Genomic DNA, 23,455 nt, shown 5'->3' with positions numbered 1-23,455 from the left:
GCTCAGTCTGTCTGCCAGAGAGCTCTGGGAGGCTGGAATCCAGAGTCGCTGCCACTTCTGAGCCTGAGCTCGTCTCCCTGGGAGTTCTCAGCTTTGCAAAGCATAGCCAACTCAGCTTTGAGAGAAGGGTAAGCACGACTTGAGTTCATCTGAAGTTTTAAGAAACCAGTTTCTCCATATATGGCTTGCAGCTCCTTTTGCTCTCTTAACCCTGTCGTTTCAGTGGTTCTCAGTGACACAGCTCCTGTGACAACAGAGATTTTTATGGGGCTGGGTCAGACTTTCTTTCTGACTTGGGGGATATTTCCAAAGGAAATGCTCAAGTCTCCAGAAATAACAGCCTCCAATATTTTTATGAAGGTTGTGGTGATTCTCTTATTCAAATATCTTGTAAAATGCTTTTTTAAACCTTTTTAAAAGAGACATATCAGCACACTGGTTGAAATGTAGTAGCTTTCCTTTAACTGGTAGGGCAAAGTGGGGGTGGCGTGGGGAAGGGGGTTGTATGAGCTCCAAGACCCCCTGTAGATGCCTGAAACTACAACTAATACTGCATTCTATTGGGTAGAATGTTTTTACTTTCACCTACCTATCTATGATAAGGTTTAATTTATAAATTAGATACAGTAAGGGTAGACAACATTAACTAATAATGAAATTGAACAATCTTAATAATAATCTGTAATAAAATTGACCCCATTATTACTCTTGCACTTTTGGGTCATTTTAAAATAAATTAAGAGTTACGTGAACACAAGCACTGTAGCACCAACACAGTTGATAACGTAGTCTGATAACTGAGACTGTTACTAGGTGACTAATGGGTGAGTATTATACACACCACGGAATAGCCAGGCAAAGGGATGACTCATATCCGGATGGTGCAGTGCTGGAAGGTGTGAGATTTAATCATTCTACTTTGAACAGCATGTAATTTAAAAACTTAAAGTGAATGCATTTTTAAGGGGAAACTATTGTATTTGGTTAACTTAACTTGACCTAGAATATATTCACAATGTTGTATGTGTGTGTGTGTGTGTGTGTGTGTGTGTGTAAAACAGAAAGAAGTAAGACCAGCATTGCTAATGTGCCTGGGAAAGCAGCTAAAGATTGCCTAAGTACTTGGGCCCCTGACACCTACCTATGTGCGAGACCCAGCTGGAGTTCCAGGCTCCTGGTTTCATCCTGGCCTAGACTTGAACCAGCAAATGAAAGATCAATCTCTCTCCTCTGTAACTCTGCCTTTCAAATAAATAAATCTCAAAAAAAAATTTTTTTTTAAATGGAAAGAAGTGGAAAAGAAGAGGGTAGGGTGTGTGTGGGAATAATAGGGCAGCACTGGTCTCAAATTTAAAATTTAACTTGCATTTTGATACTAACTAGCTGTAATACCTTGGACAAGTTACCAAGCTCTGTAAGCCTCAGCTACAGGCTGAATAAGGACAATGGAACCTTTTCCACTTCCTTATTCTTCCATGTTTGGCAGAATCACATGAGCTAGCTGATTTACATTAAAGTCCTGCTCCATGTATTCAGCTTACTGACAGAGAAATGAAAGCAGTCACTGCCCTCAAAGAGTTCTCAAGGATAAGGGCGTGAGATGGGGGTGACAAGGTTGGCCACAGGAGCTGGCACTAGCATGTAAAGTCGCCACCTGAAGTACCAGCATCCTAATTGAGCACTGGCGCGAGTCCTGCCTGCCCCACTTATACTCCAGTTCCTTGCTTATGCGCCTGGGAAAGCAGTGGAAGAGAGCCAAAGTGCTTGGGCTCCTGCACCCATGTGGGAGACCTGGAAGAAGCTCCTGGCTCCTAGCTTCAGATTGGCCCAACTCTGGCAATTGCATCCATTTGGAGAGTGAACCAGCGGATAAAAGACCTCTCTCTCTCTTCCTCCTTTCTCTGTAACTCTGTCTTTCAAGTAAATACATAAATCTTTAAAAAAAAAAAAAAGAAGAAGAAGAAGGGATGGCTACAACAGGGCTGCTTAAACATGGATTGAAGAATGCAGAGGGAGATGTGGAATCACAGATGTTTAATTCATTCTGGAAAGGGCAAAGGTGGCCTCCTACACACAGCAGGGGAGGTCCCAATTGATGTTAGTATCAGATGGGTATTGGTCAAGTGAAAGAGGGTTGGAGAGATGAAAGGAATTGAGGGACTAGGAATTACATATCTGGTTGTGAAGTTGGAAACATGGTGTCAAGGCAAGGATAGAGAAAGAAACTGCATATTATTGCCTTCTGTAAAGGTGTTCTTCAAATACTGATTCTGAAAGGAAACACAATACAGGTGTCCCGGAGTTTAGAATCCAAGCGCTGTTCTCATGCCAGGTAGACGAAATTCTGATCAGGGAGAGCTTCTGGATTCTGACATTGCTTTGAATGGGAAGTCATGGGAGGATTTTAGCTGCAAGTGGGCTGTGATTGGCTTTAGAAAATACCTGTAATTTAGAAAATCAATATGGAAAATGAAATGGGGGTGGGGGAGCCATTTCTAATGGATACTCATAAAAAGTAAAGAAACATTATAGAATCTTAAGGTGGAATTATTGTTGCCTGCCACTCTCTCCCAGATAACTTTATAAAATACTCATATCTAATTTCAAGTTTTGTCTAGGCTGACTAATTTCTATCATTCCTTTCAATTGTGTTGACCTAAGATAAACACTTCCTTTGTGTGGGGAGCAACTCAGACTAGACTGTTACTCAAATTAAGACTTATTCTATGCATCTGCTCTCCCACAATATGGTGCTGGGAGAGGAGCAAACAGCTTCTACACAGCTGCCTCCAGTTCAACCAATAAGCAGCAGGACCTGCTCCTGATTGGAGGAGAGCAGCGTACTCGGCGTGTGGGTAGCAGAGTTGGGATTGGTGGAAGAGGACTATAAAGGAGGAGAGAGACAACATGCACCAGGAACATCTATCTGAAGGAACACCTGTGCAGCCCCCGAGAGAGCCGGCCGGCGGTGTGCCGCTCCCCTGCGGAAGTGGGGAAAGTGGCCAGGGGGAACCGCCCTTCCACGGAGGTGGAAGGGACGGTAGCCAACCCAGGAAGAACCAGCAGCAAACCCGGGGAGGGCCGAGCAGACAAAAGAACAGCGCAGGGTTCAGTGTCGCTCCTCCACGAAGAGGGGGAGCGACACCTTTGTAGGGCTCAGGGGCCAGTTTTTGATCAATGTTGTGATGATCAATAGTTTGATCTGACAACCAGGTCCAGGGCCTGCTTCCCACCATCTTTGGGTCTCTGTGAGCTACACTGAGTTTTGAACGTGCGAATGAGAAACATGAGACCTCATAAACACACAAATCTAGTAGTGACATTATGTAGTTGCTTGTGCAATCCCCCATGCACACATACACAACTCCTGCAAGTGACTAAAACTATCTTGCTATTGAAATGAATCTGGGGCTGCGCTGTGGCATATCAGGCAAAGCCGCTGCCTGCAGTGCCTGCATCCCTATGGGCGCCGGTTCTAGTCCCAGCTGCTCCACTTCTGATCCAGCTCTCTGCTATGGCCTGGAAAAGCAGTGCACTGGAGTGGGAGACCCGGAAGAAGCTCCTGGCTTCAGATTGGCCCAGCTCTTGCCTTTGTAGCCATTTGGGGAGTGAACCAGCAGATGGAAGATCTCTCGCTTTCTCTGCCTCTGCCTCTCTATAACTCTGCCTTTCAAATAAACAAATAAAAAGGAAGGAAGGAAGGAAGGAAGGGAGGGAGGGAGGGAGGGAGGGAGGGAGGGAGGGAGGAACCCATCAGTTTTCCTCTACTTCTTTGAAACCAATCACAAAGTGGGAAGGTTCATAGAGATCATTTGTATGGAAGTATGCAGAACAGTTATCTACTCAGAGCCCAACTCCCAAACTTCTTGTCACACTACATTTCTTCAACAAAAGCCCACAAAAGTGGTTTTCCGCAGAACAAAAGTTAATTTACCTGAAGCAAGTATAAGCCACCACTTCTTAGAAAGCTTACAACGTTACTAGGAGTTTTATCACTTTTTGCCCAGGGTCTTCACCATGTCTGCTTGACAAGTGTGCATGTGTGTTAAGAAATTTGTTTTTAGTGTTAATTTCTGAATTTTAACATTTTAGGTGATGTCTTCACCTTCTTTATTTATTCTTTTCTGTATTGTTTCATTTTGCTTTTTAAATAGTAAGCATATAATCAGGATAATCATTTGTCATAAAAAATAATAAACCAAAACTGTTTTCATTTTGGAGAGCCATGGATCTTTAAAATCATGCACAAATTAGCACGTGTCCACAACCTGATAGACTCAGGCAGAGATAAAAGATTAGAGAGATATTGATAATCCCAATGTGAATTTTAGTTCTTGTCCTTGGGATAGGTCTCCTACTTCAGTGTGTTTTACTAAATTACCTTACAAAAAGCTACAGTTGGTATAGCAATAATCATATCTACTCATTATATGGAAAAATCTCACCCTAATTATACTGCATTAGACACAACCATGGAGATACATGATGAGCTTTTTCAGATTTCTGGGAGAGAAATGGCATGTAATGCCTATAATTTCTTTTTTTTTTAACTTTTATTTAGTGAATATAAATTTCCAAAGTACGGCTTATGGATTACAATGGCTTCCCCCCCATAACGTCCCTCCAACCCGCAACCCTCCCCTTTCCCACTCCCTCTCCCCTTCCATTCACATCAAGATTCATTTTCGATTCTCTTTATATACAGAAGATCAGTTTAGTATACATTAAGTAAAGATTTCAACAGTTTGCTCCCACACAGAAACATAAAGTGAAAAATAATAGATGATTTTTAAAATGATGATGAAATCAGATCAGACCTATTGTCATGTTTAATCCCAGTGAGAGTCAAGTTGGGAATTGATAATTTCTTTCTTTCTTTTTTTTTTTTTTTTTTTTTACAGAAGATCAGTTTAGTATACTTTAAGTAAAGATTTCAACAGTTTGCACCCCCATAGAAACACAAAGTGAAATATACTGTTTGAGTACTCGTTATAGCATTAAATCTCAATGTACAGCACATTAAGGACAGAGATCCTACATGAGGAGTAAGTGCACAGTGACTCCTGTTGTTGACTTTACAAATTGACACTCTTGTTTGTGGCATCAGTAATCTCCCTATGCTCCAGTCATGAGTTTCTAAGGCTATGGAAGCCTTTTGAGTTCTCCGACTCTTATCTTGTTTAGACAAGGTCATAGTCAAAGTGGAGGTTCTCTCCTCCCTTCAGAGAAAGGTACCTCCTTCTTTGAAGACCTTTTCTTTCCACTGGGATCTCACTCACAGAGATCTTTCATTTAGGTTTTTTTTTTTTTTTTTTTTTGCCAGAGTGTCTTGGGAATGCCTATAATTTCACACTCTCTGCTAGATTCTGTAAACATTTAGGCTCCATAAGACTCTGCTATTCTACTGGGACTGGGTTAGGATGAAAAGTGAAGGATCCAGGTAATACAACACTTACCAACAAACACATCACTGTCATATTTTCAGTATTATGATATTTTAATTTGATGTAAACTGATTTGATGTAGGAGTTAACTCTAATCCACATCCTAGTGTTGTGGGTAAAATGGCAGTAAAGAAAGACAACTTGTTTTCCAAGTGGATAAGGCAGTGAGCAAAGCAAGATTTAAGTCAAAAACCTTGTGCCCCAGCAGCCAGGAGGGGGCCTCCAAGAGAGGCAGACCTGAGAAACAGTGCTAGTGGAGTCTTTTAAGCACAATTTTGTGGGAGAAAACAGAACAGCAGCTAACAATCAATAATAGGTTGGGAGAAAACCCATCAAAAGGCTGGAATTGTAATCTTGTCTAGCTGACTATAGAAATAACAAAAAAAAATTGTTAGAAGGGTGGCATAGATAACTTCTTTCTATTCACATGATAAACTAAAAACTCAGAAGGGTGCTATTCTCATGATAAAACTGGAAATTCAGAATGGGATTGGCACTTTTATCTTGGTTCTAGGGAGAAGCATGCATATTGAACCCTCTTAAGGAGACTTCCCATTTCCTTATTCTTTTCAGGACCACCTGTTAGTCCATCCAACTCTTTATACTAGCTATGGTTAGTTAGTGCTGAGGTATACTCTAATCAGGAATCTACATTTCAAAGGTAGTCTTTGCACCTCATATATGGTTATGGATTTTTGAAGGGTTTGTTAATTAGAACAGGGCATGTTACAGAATAATTTTCATAGGCAAAATTATTAAGATGGAAGGCTTATAGGAAGATCGGTCATAGCCACCTGCCATTCCATGAATGTGGTGTGAAGCAGCAGCCCAAGGCACATCTCTAATACTGCTAGCACAGTGTGCAAGAGAATTTCCTCACACAGGAGGCTTCTGTCCCTTGCCTTCACTCCAAGGATGGCTGTTCCTAACTTTAAAATGTCTGCTGAGCAAGGCTCTTTCAGTAAGTGCTAATGAGCAAGATCTGGGCCTCTTCTTCAGCCGCTGCTCAACCAGGAGAAGCCATGCTCACCTTGAGTGCCAAGATCGTCAAGCCCAATGGCAAGAAGCTGGATGAGTTCGAGTCAGGGATCTCCCAGGCACTCTTGGAGTTGGAGATGAACTCAGACCTCAAGACTCAACTAAGAGAGCTGAACATCATGGCTTGTAAGGCCGCCACAAAACACACCAAACACTGGAGTTAGAGGAAAGGTTTATTGTTGGGTGGGGGAAGCCTATCAGGCCAAGGGAAGAAGACAAGAGGGTAAGAGGGAGGAGGAGAGCATAAGAGATAAAGACCAAGAGAGACACGTGTTCAGGAGCAGGCCCTGTTAAACCTTTGTGGGGGTGAGAGGGTAGGTAGGGAAATAGGAGCAGCAAATCCCATTAGGGTGTGGGTGGAGCTGACACCTGTGGTTGGGCCATGTGGCCACCTGGCTTCCAGCAATGGCGGTGGGGGCTAGAGCCTAGATCACACCACAGATAGGGCTTAGATCACACCACAGATAGGACTGCACCATTTTACTAACAGCTGCCAAGGAAATCGAAGTTGGTGGTGGCCAGAAAGCTATCATAATCTTTGTTCCGGTTCCTCAACTAAATTCCTTCCAGAAAATTCAAGTCCTGCTAGTTTGTGAGCTGGAGAAAAAGTTTAGTGGGAAGCATGTTGTCTTTATTGCTCAGAGGAGAATTCTGCCTAAGCCAACTTGAAAAAGCTGAATGAAAAACAAGCAGAAGTGCCCTAGGAACCGCACTCTGATGGGCGTGCACAATGCAATCCTTGAGGACTTAGTCTTTCCAAGTGAAACCGTGGCCAAGAGAAGCTGTGTGAAACTGGATGGCAGCCGGCTCATGAAAGTCCATCAGGACTAAAGCACAGCAGGATAATGTGGAGCATAAGGTAGACACCTTCTCTGGTGTCTATAAGAAGCTCACAGGTGGGGCCGGCACTGTGGCACAGCGGGTTAATGCCCTGTCCTGAAGCACCGGCGCCGGTTTGAGGGCCACCTGCTCCACTTCCCATCCAGCTCTCTGCTATGGCTTGGGGGGCAGTAGAAGATGGCCCAAGTCCTTGGGCCCTTGCACCTGTGTAGGAGATCCGGAGGAAGCTCCTGGCTCCTGGCTTCGGATCGGCGCAGCTCCGGCCGTTGCGGCCAATTGGGGAGTGAACCATAGGATAGAAGATCTTTCTCTCTCTCTGCCTTTCCTCTTTCTGTGTAACTCTGACTTTCAAATAAATAAATAAATATTTTTTAAAAATTTAAAAAAGAAGCTCACAGGCAAGGATGTTAATTTTGAGTTCCCAGAGTTCCAGTTGTAAACAAAAATGACTAAATAAAAGATGGTCCACTGGTTAAAAAAAAAGTGCTAATGAATGTTGAGACACTTATCAGAATTTACCTAAGACTTGTTTCCACAGTAAATACCATATGGTATTATGATGAGTTAGATGGGCTAATAGGTAGTTAGCTCAGGTCCCTGTTGGAATAAGAAAAGGGGAAGACTTTTTAAGAGTGTATAAAATGCATGCCTCTCCAGAAAAATTGCCTTTAGCAAGAAAAAAGTGCCAATCCCACGCTTCTGAGTTCCTAGTTTTATCATAAAAATAGAAAGAAATTACCTATCCTACATTTTTTTTTTAATCATAAGCAGGCTAGACAGGATTACAATTCTGGCCTTCTGATGGATTTTGTTCCTGCCATTTGATTGATTGTTACCTGAATTGGGCTTAAAAGACTCCACTTCCACCAGTTTCTCTGGTCTTTCCCATTGGAGATCCTCTCCTGGCTGCTGCAGCAGGAGGTTTCTGACAGTAGTGAGGAGTCAGACAGGTTAGTAGGCAGTCAGGTTGGTCATAGTGGAAATTGAGGGTGCAGAATGCTTGCTTTCCCTTAAAGTTATATTTAGAAAGGTTAAAAGTACACGGGCCATTGCTGTGGTATATGAGGTAAAGCAGTCACCTGCAGTGCTGGCATCCCATAGGGGCACTGGTTTGAGTCCTGGCTGTTCCACTTCTGACCCAGCTCTCTACTGTGGTCTTGGAAAGCAGTGGAAACCCACTTGGGAAAACTGGAAGAAGCTCCTGGCTCCTGGCTTTAGATCAGCATAGTGCCTGCCTGACCACTCCTTGGGAGCTTCTATATATATATATATGGAGAGAGAGAGAGAGAGAGAGAGAGAGAGAGAGAGAGAGAGAGAGAGAGATCTATCCACTGGTTCATTTCTCAGATGGTCTCAATGGCTGAGGCTGGGCCAGGCCAAAACCAGGAGCCAGGAGCTTCTTCTGGGTTTCCCATGTGGGTGCAGAGGCCCAAGCACTTGGGCCATCTGCTGCTGCTTTCCCAGGCACATTAGCAGGGAGCTGGATTGGAAGTGGAGCAGCCAGGACTAGAACTAGTACCCATATGGGATGCGGGTGCTGCAGACAGTGGCTTAACCAGCTGTGCCACAGTGCTGGCCCCGGGGAAGTGGTTTTAAAAGGCAGATTCCTAACTCAGTCTACCCCAGACATTAGGAGAAAGCTCCAGAGACTTGGAATGGGACCTGAGAGCACCTGGACAACCTCTTAAAGGTGGCCACCATGGTCCTTTATAACTCATCAGGAGGGGACCCGACAGTGATGCAAAAGGATAGGAGGAGGAGTGCACTCCTGGAGATGTCGCAGCTCCAGAGAGACCCCAGGGACTGCCCAAGTGCCTTCACTGCAGAGACAGTGGACATTTCGCCAAGAACCAAGGATTGTTGAAAAGTACCCCCAGGGCTGTGTCCTGTATGCAGAGGAGATCATTGGAGATTTGACTGCCCCTGAAGGCCAAGAACTCCCAGGGTCAGGCATTCCCAATAGATCTCCCGCACGAGACTGAAGGGGCCTGCGGCTCTCCTAGAGGCTCTGGTGATGCATCGGATCAGCACCTAGAAGTCCCCGGTTATTCTCATGTGGAAGAAAAGCCTATCAATTTCCTTCTGGAGACAGGAGAGCGACTTTCTCTGTCCTTCGCTCTAGCTTTGGCCCTGCCCCCTCTCTGCTCATACAGTGACTGCAATAGGGATCTCAGGAGCCCCCCAAGTGAGATGTTTCAACCAGCATTGAGCTGTGCCTGCAGTGATCTGAGTTTTAATCACTGCTTTTTGATCATCCCAGAGGCCATCTCTACTAGGTAGAGATCTCCTGGCCCAGGTGAAGGCCGCAGTTCTTATAGGACTAGAAGACACTGTTGTCGCTCCCCGTCTTCGTGGAGGAACAACACAGGACCCTGCGCTGTTCTTCTGTCTGCTCGGCCCTCCCCGGGTTTGCTGCTGGTTCTTCCCGGGTTGGCTACTGACCCTTCCACCTCCGTGGAAGGGCGGTTCCCCCTGCCACTTTCCCCACTTCCGTGGGGGAGCGGCACACCGCCGGCCGGCTCTCTCGGGGGCTGCACAGGTGTTCCCCTTAGATGTTCCTGGTGCATGCCGTCTCTCTCCTCCTTTATAGTCCTCTTCCACCAATCCCAACTCTGCTACCCACACGCCGAGTACGCTGCTCTCCTCCAATCAGGAGCAGGTCCCACAGTTTATTGGTTGAACTGGAGGCAGCTGTGTAGAAGCTGTTTCCCTTCTCAGCGCCATATTGTGGGAAAGCAGATGCATAGAATAAGTCTTAATTCCAGTAACTTAGTCTAGTCCGAGTTGCTCCCAGTTGCTCCCCACAGATCCCCCTTTCTTTTTATTTTTGGCGTTGATACGCGCCTGTCTTCGGTGCCCCGCGGCACACACTCTGCTCTGCTTGCTAGAGTTGCCACAGGTTCTTACAAGTCCTATCAATCAGGCAAACCGAATCCAGGTCCTCTCTTCGCCATGTTGTGAGGAGGTTTTTAGGCGCTGATGCGTGCCTGTGTTCGGTGCCCTGCAGCGCATGCTCTGCTCTGCCTGCAGGTGCTTACAAGCCCTATCAGGCAAACCGAATGCAAGCCTTCTCATTGCCATATTGTGGGGAGGCTTACTGGTGTTGATTCGTGCCTATCTTCTGTGACCTGCAGCTCATACTCTGGTCGAGCCGCCTGTTGGTGCTTACCGCCTTACTAATCAGGCAGACCAAATCCAAGCCTTCTCATTGCGGTATTGTGGGGAGGCCTTATTGATGTTAATTCGTGCCTGTCTTCGGTGACCTGCGGCGCATAAGCTGCTAGCCGCCCGCAGGTGCTCACCACCTCCCTAATCAGGCAGACTGAATCCAAGCTCTCTCATTGCCATGTTAAGGGGAGGCCTTATTTTTCTCTATTTCTCTATCTCCGGGCATTCCTATTTCTCCTATTTTACTTCTTTCTGCCAGCATTCCTATTTCTCTCATTTTACTTCTAAACTTCTGTTTCTCTTATCGCTGCGGCTTCCCGGCGCCCGCCCCGAGGCTGCTTCTCGGCGCCTCGCCGCCCTGCGGCAGCTTCCCGGCTTTGCGCTGCTTCAGCCCGTGCTTCTCTCATCTGCACGGCTTCCCGGCGCCCGCCCTGCGGCGGGCTCCTGGCTCTGCGCAGCTCGGCTTCGCACGCACACTCTGTGGTCTCCACGCCCTTCGCGCCTGCACCACGGCCTCGCACCAGCCCAGCGTTCCCTATCTACTTGTGCCCCACACGCTCTCTCTGCGCGCGGCAGCCTCCGCGAGTCACACAGCCCCAGCTCACGTTTCCGCCACTAGCATTCAATCCAAGTTCCCTGGACTAACCTGGCGAATTCCAACCTGGCGGCCCAAGTCTCTGCCTCTGGTTCCAGATCTTCCCCTCTTGCTCCCCGGGCTGACTTGAATTCCAGGATGGCTTCCGTCTCCACCTCGGCCTGCACTCGCGGCTTCATCCTCCCTAACATTTTTCTCTACCCAGTATGTTTCCCTAAGTTTTCTTCCAACAATATTCCTCCCTCATTTCTCCTGGCCTCTCCCCACAGTCCGTATCTGAGTCTAAGTTTCTTCTAGGTTTCACTTTCACTTTCAACCTGCAGTCCGTATCTAAGTCTAAGTTTCTTCTTGCTTTCACTTTAAATCCTAACTTCTTTCCCACAGTCCATATCCGAGTCTATGCCTAGGCTTTCGATAGCTTCTTCCGGCACCTTTTCTGTCCGGCTTTTCCCTAGGCTGTTTGCTAGTCTCTCTCTCCGGCATTTTCCACTTCTTCCCGTTTCTTCCCTCCTAGGTTTCCTATCCGAGTCACGGCACCATTATGTCGCTCCCCCTCTTCATGGAGGAACGACACTAAACCCTGCCTAGGCTTCATATCCGAGTCACGGCACCATTATGTCGCTCCCCCTCTTCGTGGAGGAACGACACAGGACCCTGCGCTGTTCTTCTGTCTGCTCGGCCCTCCCCGGGTTTGCTGCTGGTTCTTCCCGGGTTGGCTACCGACCCTTCCACCTCCGTGGAAGGGCGGTTCCCCCTGGCCACTTTCCCCACTTCCGCGGGGGAGCGGCACACCGCCGGCCGGCTCTCTCGGGGGCTGCACAGGTGTTCCCCTTAGATGTTCCTGGTGCATGCCATCTCTCTCCTCCTTTATAGTCCTCTTCCACCAATCCCAACTCTGCTACCCACACGCCGAGTTCGCTGCTCTCCTCCAATCAGGAGCAGGTCCCACAGTTTATTGGTTGAACTGGAGGCAGCTGTGTAGAAGCTGTTACTCCCTTCTCAGCGCCATATTGTGGGAAAGCAGATGCATAGAATAAGTCTTAATTCCAGTAACTTAGTCTAGTCCGAGTTGCTCCCAGTTGCTCCCCACACACTGTATGCCTCCCTCTGAGAGAGATAGATATTAATCCTGAAGTTTGGAGTGTCCAGGCAAAAATAGGTTTGGCTATAACTGCTCAACCTGTCCAGGTTCATCTTAAAAACCCATCTTCCTTTCCCCATCAGAGCCAATATCCATTAAAGTCTGAGACTTGGAAAAGACTAAGGGTCATAGTAGAAAATCTCAAATTGCAGGGACTTTTAAAGTCAAGCAACAGTCCCTGCAGTACTCTATTTTTAGGAGTTCAAAAACCAATGGAGAATGGAGACAAGTACAGGATCTCTGCCTCATTAATGGGACACTGTTACCCATACATACTGTGTTTCTAATCCCTATACCTTGCTATCTTGCTGCTACTCTGTCTCAACATTTAAATTCTGTCTTGAGTGAAGACAAAACCTCTCTCTCAGCCAAAGTATCTTGGCCACATTCATGCTAGAGGAGAATCTTAAAAGAAGCCAAGGGGCCAGCGATGTGCCATAGAGGGTAAAACCACCGCCTTTAGTGCCAGCATCCCATATGAGCACCGGTTTGAGACCCAGCTGCTCCACTTCTGATCCAGCTCTCTGCTATGGCCTGGGAAAGTAGAAGTAGGAAGCAGAAGTAGGCTCAAGTCCTTGGGCCTCTGCACCCATGTGGGAGACGCGGAAGAAGCTCCTGGCTCCTGGCTTCAGGTTGGCACAGCTCTGGCTGTTGTGGCCAATTGGGGAGTGAACCAGTGGATGGAAGATTTCTCTCTCTCTCTCTCTCTCTCTCTCTCTCTCTCTCTGCCTCTGCTTCTCTGTAACTCTGCCTTTCAAATAACAGTATATATATATATATATATATATGTATTTTTTTTTTAAAAAAGGAAGCCTAGACCAACTTCCCCTCTCCACTCTATCTAGTCCTTCCTGATTTTGTTCTGTTTAATTTACCCAGGGACTGTTCACTATTCCTTCTCTTTTGTCTCAATCATCAGGAAGTGTGTGTGTGTGTGTGTGTGTGTTTTAGGAGGAGACTGCATCTGTTATGCAGCCAAGGCCCAGCACCTGGTCTTAGTTGGCCCTTGCTACTAAAGGATGCCTCATTTTCCCTACCTCCTTAGTTACCATTTTGAAAAGACACTAGCAAGAGCATAATAGGGTTCCTTTTAAACTCCCCACCCTGCTTTTTCTTAACCACCAGTTGGACCCTCTTGAGGGGCATGTTGCCATGTTTTCCAATCTCTCTTTTAAGTTTTTTTCCTAGACTGACAAGGGTGGGCACCCTGGATGCTCCGACTCAAAGTTCACATTTTCTTTCTTGCTAAATTATAGAAGTTTCTCTGCCCACTTAGGTTTCCTCAGCACATAATCATTGTCTGCAAAGTGTTTAGTGGGAGATTATTGCTGATTTTGTGAAATAAAGAGTCTAGTCCTCTCCTTTTAATGAACTTAACTCTCACTGGCATCTGTGTTACCATTGGGAGCTTGGGTACACATGGAAATGAGAGCCTGTGTTTTTCTAGTTGGAGATTTGAGTGAATATGTGGTGAATGTACAAACCTAGTTTACTTGGCAGTCTCATGTAAATTACAGGAAAACAAAGTAAATGAAATTTAAACAGAAAATAAATTTGATCTCACACACACACACACACACACACATACATATGCACAAAGGAGTAGCTATGTTGTCTCCTGCCCAGCTGAAGGCACTTCCATGAGACCTCTTTCTTGGAGCATTTTCCTTCTCCCCCACCTCTAATGGAGGGTGAGGCAGGCTGAAGCTTCAAGCCTAGATCCAGTCCCCCATCCAACCATGCCTAAAAGAGGGGAAAAGGCCAAGATATGTTTGTCCAAAGAGGAGCAGCTGCTTCCGTTTTGGCAGAAGTTGCTGGTAGAGGAAGAGGTAGCCAAGAAGAGAGGCTCCTCAGCCAGTTCTTGAAGGACAAGCTGGCCAAGGAGGAAAAATCAGTGCTCTGAACCTTACTAAGATTAACATGCAGTGGAGAGCTGTTCTTTGGAAAGTCAAGGCCAGAGAGCTTCACAGGGACACAGAAAATCTTAGCCAAACATTTGAATGAATGGCAGCAAGTCTTTAGCTAAGAACCTGGGCCAGAGGTCTTGGGCCAGGGAAATAGCCCAGGAGAATTCAGTCAAGCTCACCCTGGAAAGTAATGCCACCCTCAGAGCCCTGAGAAAGATCATGGAATAGGGTGAAAAGATCCTTAAACTTGCTGAAATACGTAGGAAATTTGAAACAGAAGAAGAAAAAGTGCTACCTTCTTATACATCAGTACTGACTCCTGTGGAATAGGAGGGAGTTGAGGAGCAGAACCAAGAAGAGCTGACCGAGGAGCTGTGGAGGTGAAGGCAGACTACTTAGAGGTGGAGAATTTCTGGAAAAGGTACAGCAAAGTAAAACTGGAGAAACTGAGCCTCCAACACAGATGAGCCTGGCTATTAGAAATCAGTGGGAAGCTGTGGGAGATGCTCAAGCAGTACTGGATGGCATCTCAGTGAGTGATGAAGTGCTGAGCCAGCTCAACCCACTCTTCACTGTCAATCATCAAGGCAACTTCCCCCAGCCCCATGACAGAGAACCTCCAACCACTTACAACATCACTGAAGCAGTCCATGTGCTATCCCACGCCCTGTGATCCAAGGAGAAAATCTCTTTCAACCCCCAGAGTTTTGGGTGTGTGCATGCATGTGTGAGTCCTTTCAGGGATTTGAGGGCTTTGCTATTACAATGATTGAGTAGTTCTGGCCTTCTGGCTTTGGCCTGTCCCAGCTGCAAGCTGTTGTGGGCATTATGGGAGTGAACCAGCAAATGGAAGGTTTTTCCCCTCTCCGCATTGTAACTCTGTCTTTCAGATGAGTAAATAAATAAATCTTAAAACAGGGAGATTAGTTACAGGGATGGCAGAAGAATGGTGATGATGTGAAAGCAGAGCTCTCAGGAGGAAAATCACCTCCATGATTATGCCCCTGGGCCTAATCATGATTATGCATGAGCAGTCTTGCTCAGGGAAGGATCCTGAGGACTACTGGGCCTGTGACTAACTAGATCATCTGTTCAAGCAGATAAAATCATGCTTGCTTGTGAATTCCAGGTACCGGCCTGAGCAAGCCAGCTGAAGATGCAAAGTCATCTGGCCGTCCTGGGCTGGCGATATGGAGGTTTGCATTGTTTGTAACAGAGTGTAAAAGGAAATGGATAGCTAAGGGCACGGTGAGCATGGCTCCAAGCTGAGTTGGCTTCATGCTGATTAAAGAAAAACTCTGGAATCTCTCAGCATGATTCTTTGCCTCTCTTAGATCCCAGCCAATCAACATATGGCAGCAGCTTAGTTTTATAGAACATCATGCTGTCCCCTCCTCTTGATGAGGTCAAACCATCAGGCAAGTGTCCCAGGGATTTACTCTGCCATCCAGATGCCCATTCTCAGACTTCAGCACCTGACTCAACAGCCCAGCCTCCTTAAGAACCCCATGCCACCCTCACTAGCCAGGACAGTAGTTCTTGAGATTGACCATCTGCTCTTGTCCTCACCTCAAAAAAAAAAAAAAAAAAAAAAGATTCTTCTGTTTGCCAGTCATCAATATATGCCTTGTTAAACTAGGCCTCTCCAATTGAATGCCACTGCCCTAATATGTATAAAGGTCTGTGAAACCCTGTTATACTTGCTAAGATACTATGAACTGCTGAGTCATTGTAATCATAACTAGTTAAATCTTTTGCTATCCACAATGTGATTTCCAAAATATTTATGTATGTCTTAACAAAACATTGTTGGTACTATGCTTAAATGTCTTATCTTCTAGGCTAAACATTTCCCTGAGACTCCTAGGGTTTGCAATACTTTGGTAAAAAATAATTGTGAAAAAATCATTTACCTACATCCTATCTGTATTCAAAAACTGCTTTAGTGTTTTCAAAATTCAAAAACTGCTTTAAAGTGACTATTGATTAAAATTCTATATATTATTTAAGAAAGATGTTTTTTCTTAATTTAGTGGTGTTGAGGATTGTTTAGGATGTGAATTAAAGGAAACAGTAGGTGGGAAAGAAAATTATGGAGAAAGGTATAAGCATGAGAATGAATTTTTACATATGAAAAGAGAAGAGAAATTTTGTATAGAAAGTTTTTTTTTGATAGATAGAGGAACTGAAGGAATAAACATGTTGTGGAATGTTTGCAGAAGTTGAAGGCTGGTAAGATTAGTTTGGATGAAATTAGAAGGAAATTATCTTAAAAGTTAGCTCTTCTAAAAGCAGGGTTACTTGATTTTCTACCTCTTTGTAACATGATATATTCAACTCTTCTGAGTGATGGGCTCCTGATGATATCACATGCTAATTCTTTTCCATCAAGTTTCTTCTGTGTTTTGTAACTGACCTAGATAATAAAATTTTATGTTATCTCAGGGAAGTTTCATGCGTTTTCTGTTGCCTTTATTGAGTTTCATTGCTTTAAAAATTTGAATCTTACAGGAGTTAGCTTTATCTGATTTGAATCTTGCAGGAGTTAGCTAGATCTGGTCCACAGGTTTGGTTGAAATGCTCAGGTTTAACTTACTTTGATCAAATGGTTTAAACCTCTGACAATTATTTTACGTCTAAAGCTCTAAAACTGAGTCTTGCGCCTTGAGACTTCCAGCTGGATCTCTGGAACTCTGAAAAGATGAGCCTCTTGACTGGGAGAGATAATTGCCCTAGGCTTTGTGTTATCCAGGACCAAACAATTAGAAGCCTTATTCCAGACACACCTGAGGAAATCTGCATCCTCCCAGAGACCCTTAGGTCAACCCTCGGAAGAATGGCCTGCTGCTGTCCCTTAATGATGCTCCCTTTCAGCATGACGCATCCCCATATCCTACCAGCAGTTAGGGGCCATTCTTCTCGGGGTGGGTGAATTTGATGAGTTAGATGTGCTAACAGGTAGTTAGGTCAGGTCCCTGTTGGAATGAGAAAAGGGGAAGTCTGAAATTCATGGCTCTTCCCAGAAGCTGTCTTTAGCGAGATAAAAGTGCACCTGCGCTGGCGGCAGCTCCCTAGGCTAATCCTCCGCCTGCAGCACCGGCACACCGGGTTCTAGTCCAAGTGCTTGGGCCCTGCACCCCATGGGAGACCAGGAGAAGCACCTGGCTCCTGGCTTCGGATCAGCGCGATGCGCAGGCCGCGGTGGCCATTGAGGGGTGAACCAATGGCAAAAGGAAGACCTTTCTCTCTGTCTCTCTCTCTCTCTGTCTCACTGTCCACACTGCCTGTCAAAAAAAAAAAAAAAGTGCCAGTCCCAAGCTTCTGAGTTTCTAGTTTTATCATGAGAATAGAAAGAAGTTACATATCCCACCCATCTGGGGGTTTCTTGTTTATATTGAGCAGGCTAGACAGATTACAATTCCAGCTTTCTGATAGGTTTTGTCCCGACCCTTTGATTAATTGTTCCCCGAATTGGGCTTAAAAGACTTCACTTCCACCAATTTCTTCCCTTAAAGTCCCCCTCCTGGCTGCAGCAGCAGATTTCTGACTTAAATAAATCTTACTTTGCTCATTGTATTGTCCAAATGGAAATTCTTCTTCTATGTGAGATACATGTAAAAGTGTTAAGGTTGTGGGGAAGGAAAAATAGCCTTTGCTTGATTTAGCTCCCAGTACATGAAGCTACTTATATTTATCAAAAGAAGTTGGAATTTGAGACCCTGTTAGCTTAGTTTGGTTGATAGTCATGAAAACAAGCATCAAGTTAGAATTTTACATATCCATGATCTCACTGTGCTCCTACAATAACTTTGTGATATACACACACACACACAAAATATACATACATACATACATATCTGAACTTGTACCTAAAGGCACATATAGACACATGTGTAATAAATAATATAATACAAATATTATTGTTCCCATTTACATCTTGGAGATCTTATCTCCTGTATTTCAGCTTCATAATTCTCAAAACAGCACCAACTGCTAGGTCTTCAGTTGTGACTGGTGCTTTTGTTCCTTTTGACTGCAGTGTCATTTTTCTCACTTCTTTTTCTGTCATGCTCTTATTCATTCTTCAAGGGGCCAACTCACATGTTACCTTATGTATGTTGTATTTTCTGACTCTCTTAAGTGTTTCCACTCTTCTTTATTATTTGCTTTCATGCATATTGTCCTTTTCACTAAACTCTGAGACAGAAGCAGTCTCTTTGTATTATGATATTACCTCTCTACTATGTCAGTTTAGGCCACTCTAACCAAAGAACATAGAATGAATGGTTCTCATAATGGAGGCTAGGAAGTCTCTCAAACCATCTGACTGACATCTGGAGACACAAACATTCAGTCCATATCACCAACTCAAAATCTTCACCTCAAATCACATCAAATAAACAGTAGACTGCGTTCTTGATGCAGTTGCTAGATGTTATCAGGCCCTAAACTTCCACAGTCTCCTAGTCTTCCTCCTTTAGCTTAAAATTTCTTGGGCCTACTTTTAGGATTCAAACTAACCTCTCACTAAAAAATAACTCGCTCCATTGAAGGAGTGGTGTAGCCAATCCCACCAAATCAAAACATGCATGAGGCCATTTCTCTGCTTTATAGATAACATCCTGATGTTACATCTTGTTTTGAGGATTTTTCCAGGAACCTGGGACCCCAGTATCTGCATGTAGCCACCAGCCTTTCTAGAGCCCACTTTGCCGTTATCAAAATTCCCAGACTATGGTATCAATGACCAATCAAAGGAGGGCCATGAGCACTGCAGACTAACCATAAATCTGCACATGAGCTGAACATGCTCCTCTCAAGCCCAGCTTAAGTCTATAAAATCTCTGATCTTTGACCCATGGAGAAGTCTAAGAATCAAGCAATAGCTGCCCAGCTCCTTGCTCTGCACATTACAAATAAATACCTGCTTGGCCGGCGCCGCGGCTCACTAGGCTAATCCTCCGCCTGTGGTGCCAGCACACCAGGTTCTAGTCCTGGTTGGGGTGCCGGTTCTGTCCCCTGGGAGTGCAGTGGAGGATGGCCCAGGTGGTTGGGCCCCTGCACCTGCATGGGAGACCAGGAGAAGCACCTGGCTCCTGGCTTCGGATTGGCGCAGCACACCGGCCTTAGTGGCCATTTGGGGGGTGAACCAACGGAAGGAAGACCTTTCTCTCTCTCTCTCTCTCTCACTCACTGTCTAACTCTGCCTGTCAAAAATAAATAAATAAATAAATAAATACCGCTTTATCTTTAGGAATACCTGTGTTATTTTGGAGGTGTCATGTTGCTTTATTCCTTCATGCTTCCTATGTCCCTGTCGCTCCCCCTCTTCGTGGAGGAGCAACACAGGACCCTGCGCTGTTCTTTCGTCTGCTCGGCCCTCCCCGGGTTTGCTGCTGGTTCTTCCCGGGTTGGCTACTATCCCTTCCACCTCCGTGGAAGGGCAGTTCCCCCTGGCCACATTCCCCACTTCCGCAGGGGAGCGGCACACCGCCGGCCGGCTTTCTCGGGGGCTGCACGGGTTCCCTTAGATGTTCCCCATAGATGTTCCCGGTGCATGCCGTCTCTCTCCTCCTTTATAGTCCTCCTCCGCCAATCCCAACTCGGCTGCCCACACGCCGAGTACGCTGCTCTCCAATCAGGAGCAAGTCCTACAGTTAATTGGTTGAACTGGAGGCAGCTGTGCGGAAGCTGTTTACTTCTCTCCCAACGCCATGTTGTGGGAGAGCAGATGCATAGAATAAGTCTTAATTTCAGTAACTTAGTCCAGTCCGGATTGCTCCCCACATGTCCCTACACTGATGTCTTCACATCTGGTGTAATAGACCCTTCCTCTTTGTGCAAGAGGTTTTATTTTAAAACTGTATGATTTAGATTCAACACAGGGTGTCACTCGGCTTGTTTCATTGGCATTGGTTCTAGGTGAGCCCAGAAGTGTCACCTCTGAGTGATGTGCTTTAATAAATGCCAGCTGTGTCTGTAAGTGACACAGTGATCTAGTCTGCAGCAGTTCACGTGGGTAGAAGTGTGACTTGGAGGTGAATGTGGGCTTCTTAGAGTATGTATCTTCAGTCTCCTGAGAGTTGGGTGTCAGTTACAACAGGAAGTGTGATAGCTAGGGCCTCTTTCTTCACACTGAGGGACTCAAAGGGGACTGTTCCCTTGTCCCGTTGGCAAGGCTGAGCAATGCTGGGGCTTGTGGCAACAATGTCTGTGGCATTAGGACTGTGTGATGTGGATGGGACCTTCCCCAGGCCCTTCTGAGAGAGTGTGACTTGTGCTAAGGCTTGTAACACTACAAGCCCTCGTGTAGGACTAAAGGATGTGAACGGAACCCTGCTGCAGTCCTATTGGCTGACTACAAAGTGTTCAGGAGATTTTGCCCTGGCAGTTATGGGTCCAGTGAAGTGTAATGCAAACAGATTCTTCCCTGGATCCCACTGAGTAGATTGCGGTGGGTTTGAAGAAATTGGTACTTCTTGCTAGTCCTGGTGTTGCAAGATATGGGGGCAGGGCTCATTACCAAGATCTGCCATGGTAGGAGCCAGGTGTTGGGGATGGTGGTAGCCACATGCCTGAAGCTGGCTGATGCAGAAGAGCATCACAAGTAAGTACCAGTTACTCCAAAGATTGTAATACCAACATTAACAGTCCTGGATCAGCAAGGCACAAATGGAGCTGCCCCCAGTTGTCATGCAGCATGCAAGGGTGAAGCTGGGGTTTGTGCCTGGGTCTCCCAGAACTGTGAGCTAGGAGATGCAGAGGGAACTTCCTAAGGTTGGGTCTAGAATTTTTTGTGGGCTGCTGCTGTTGTTAGCCCCAAGAAACTGAGAGGAAACTTTCTGGATCACACAGAGTGAGTGAACTCATGCCCAGAATGCAGGATGCAGAGGGTCTGTTCACCCTGAGAGTCTGCCCTGGTTCCAGTTCTGTTCATTTCTGGAAGCAATGTGGTTGCTTTCTGCCTGGTGAGTCAGAGCAGTGATCAGCCAGGACTCTGCCACACCCAGTTAAGTCTGGTGCTTGGGGAGGGTGAGGGAAGGGAGAGGAGGGAAGCAGAGTGGCTTCCTTTTTGCAGTCAAGTAGCCACTCTATATTTGTACTTGTATGTATCAAAAGGAAATAGATTTAAATAGTTTGTCCCACATATATCTTGAATTTCTAGTTCCCATTTAAAATATATTTGCTTTAATCCTTTTCTGATATCAATTATCCTATGATAATTAAAAAATTATTATAGATTCAGACAGAACAAATATATTTCATAAGTAAATAAGCATATAGAAACTAATAAGATGAATTAACACTTGTGTTTATGGAGTGTTTACTGGATTTTTTTTTTTTTTACAGGCAGAGTGGACTGTGAGAAAGAGACAGAGAGAAAGGTCTTCCTTTACCGTTGGTTCACCCTCCAATGGCTGCTGTGGCCGGCGCACCACGCTGATCAGAAGCCAGGAGCCAGGTGCTTCTCCTGGTCTCCTATGCAGGTGCAGGACCCAAGGACTTGGGCCATCCTTCACTGCACTCCCAGGCCACAGCAGAGAGCTGGTGTGGAAGAGGGGCAACTGGGACAGAATCCGGCGCCCCGACCGGGACTAGAATGGTGCTACTAGGTTTAGTAATTCATGAGTTAAACATTAGATATCTAAATCTATTGGGCATATGAGTGCTTATATCACAAGTGTGGATACAAGATATAAATGGTCAAAGAGATAATGTAGTTGATGTAGTCCAATAGCATTGAATTAATGTTACATATTTGCTATACATTTTTATGTCAGTTAATTTCTCACTTCTGAAAAGGAAATCATTTCAAACTTGCTCAACCCAGAGGAAATGGTGGTTTCTGTTATAATTTTGCTGATGTACTTTGAACATTTCAATTCTCATTTTTCCCTCTGTTTTATTTTTTCAGTTTCTTTGCTAAAGTACCTTTTAAAAGGTATCCTATTGTCTGTGGCTCCAAGGACAACTGTTTTTATTACAGAACTTACAGAATTGCTTGATTTCTTAAGTTATGCAATGTGTTTTTTGAATTAAAATTTAAAAAACAAAAAAATTATGTATATTTTTAAAGATTTATTCATTTATTTGAAAGGCAGAGTTACAGAGAGGCAGAGGCAGGGAGAGAGAGAGGTCTTCCATCTGCTGGTTTACCCCTCAAATGGCCGCAACGGCCAGAACTGAGCCATTCCAAAGCCAGGAGCTGGGAGCTTCCTCATGGTCTCCCACATGGGTGTAAGGGCCCAAGGACTTGGGCCATCTTCTACTGCTTTCCCAGGCCATAGCAGAGAGCTGGATTGGAAGTGGAGCAGCCGGATCCTGAACTGGCACTGAGATGCTGACAGTGCAGGTGGCGGCTTTACCCACTATGCCACAGTACCAGCCACAACAAAAATATTTTTAAAAACTCATTCATTACCTTTGCTATAAGTAAAATATAGTTCTTTGTCTTAGGCCCAGAAACTGTCTGTCTTCTTTCAGTATCCTTGGATTGTAGCTAATTTGCTAACTTGTAAGTAAGGTAAAATCTTAGATCCTTTAGTTTTTCATATGAAGCTATTCAAGTTTTTTCTTTAGTCTTATGTTTATTTTAGATGTGGATTCATTTAAGAATTTGTCTGTTATTATTATACTTATTATTCTTTAATTTATCCAGGCTATCTACTAGTATCTCTTGATATTGGTCATTTTAATTTTTCTCTTTATTCTTGATCATTCTTGCTGTGGGGTTACCATTCTCATTAACACAATGTAGGTAGGCTCAGCCAGGATTCCCTGGGGCTGCGGGTTACAAATAAACTTACAGCAAAATCAGTGCTAGAAAAGCTGAACCAGGGAGAGAGAAGGAATTGAGAAACAGCCAGAGAGATCAAAAGCCAAGCAGAAAATTTACCAGTGAGTATTGTTCTGTGGTCCTTTGAGATCTGAAATTAAGGTCAGCAAAGACAAAGCCAAACACAATGACACATGTTAACAAATGACAACAAACACAATCAATCACACATGTTACTGCCATCCCTTTGGTAAGCAGAGTACCTGTCACTGGTGAAACTACAACTTATAACTTTACCAATAAATGTGGAGATGCTGAGGTCACACCTGAACTTGAAACAAGAATAAGAAAAATAGAAATATAATCTGTACTATTTATTATTTTAAAAAGATTTTATCTGCGTCTGTGGCGGTCCTAAGATGTGCCACATTCAATCACTGATAAACATGGTTGACTTTCATAAATTGTAAGTAGTTAAGCCCAGAGAAGCAGTCTTGAAAGCAAGCAAGACAAGTAGTCATGAAACACAGGTGGTTTCATTTTGAG

At 44.9% G+C, this 23,455-nt stretch overlaps 1 protein-coding gene and 1 long non-coding RNA gene across 2 annotated transcripts in view; one reads left to right on the top strand and one right to left on the bottom strand.

Moving 5' to 3' along the window:
- Positions 1–2: 2 nt before the first annotated feature.
- Positions 3–23,455, bottom strand: part of LOC100346007 (GLIPR1 like 2) — a 49,164-nt gene continuing 25,711 nt past the window's right edge. The window contains exon 5 of the mRNA XM_051845694.2: positions 3–244. Within this exon, the coding sequence (XP_051701654.1) occupies positions 3–244 (242 nt within the window). The remainder of the gene's footprint in view (positions 245–23,455) is intronic.
- On the top strand, positions 13–22,195 carry LOC138844225 (uncharacterized). The gene is made up of 2 exons (XR_011379790.1): positions 13–128; positions 21,484–22,195. It is a non-coding gene; the product is annotated as an uncharacterized lncRNA (long non-coding RNA).

The sequence above is a fragment of the Oryctolagus cuniculus genome, chromosome 11 (assembly GCF_964237555.1).
Source record: "Oryctolagus cuniculus chromosome 11, mOryCun1.1, whole genome shotgun sequence".
Taxonomy (NCBI): domain Eukaryota; kingdom Metazoa; phylum Chordata; class Mammalia; order Lagomorpha; family Leporidae; genus Oryctolagus; species Oryctolagus cuniculus.
The sequence above is the reverse complement of the archived record's forward strand: the minus strand, read 5'-3'. Positions and strand labels throughout refer to the sequence as shown.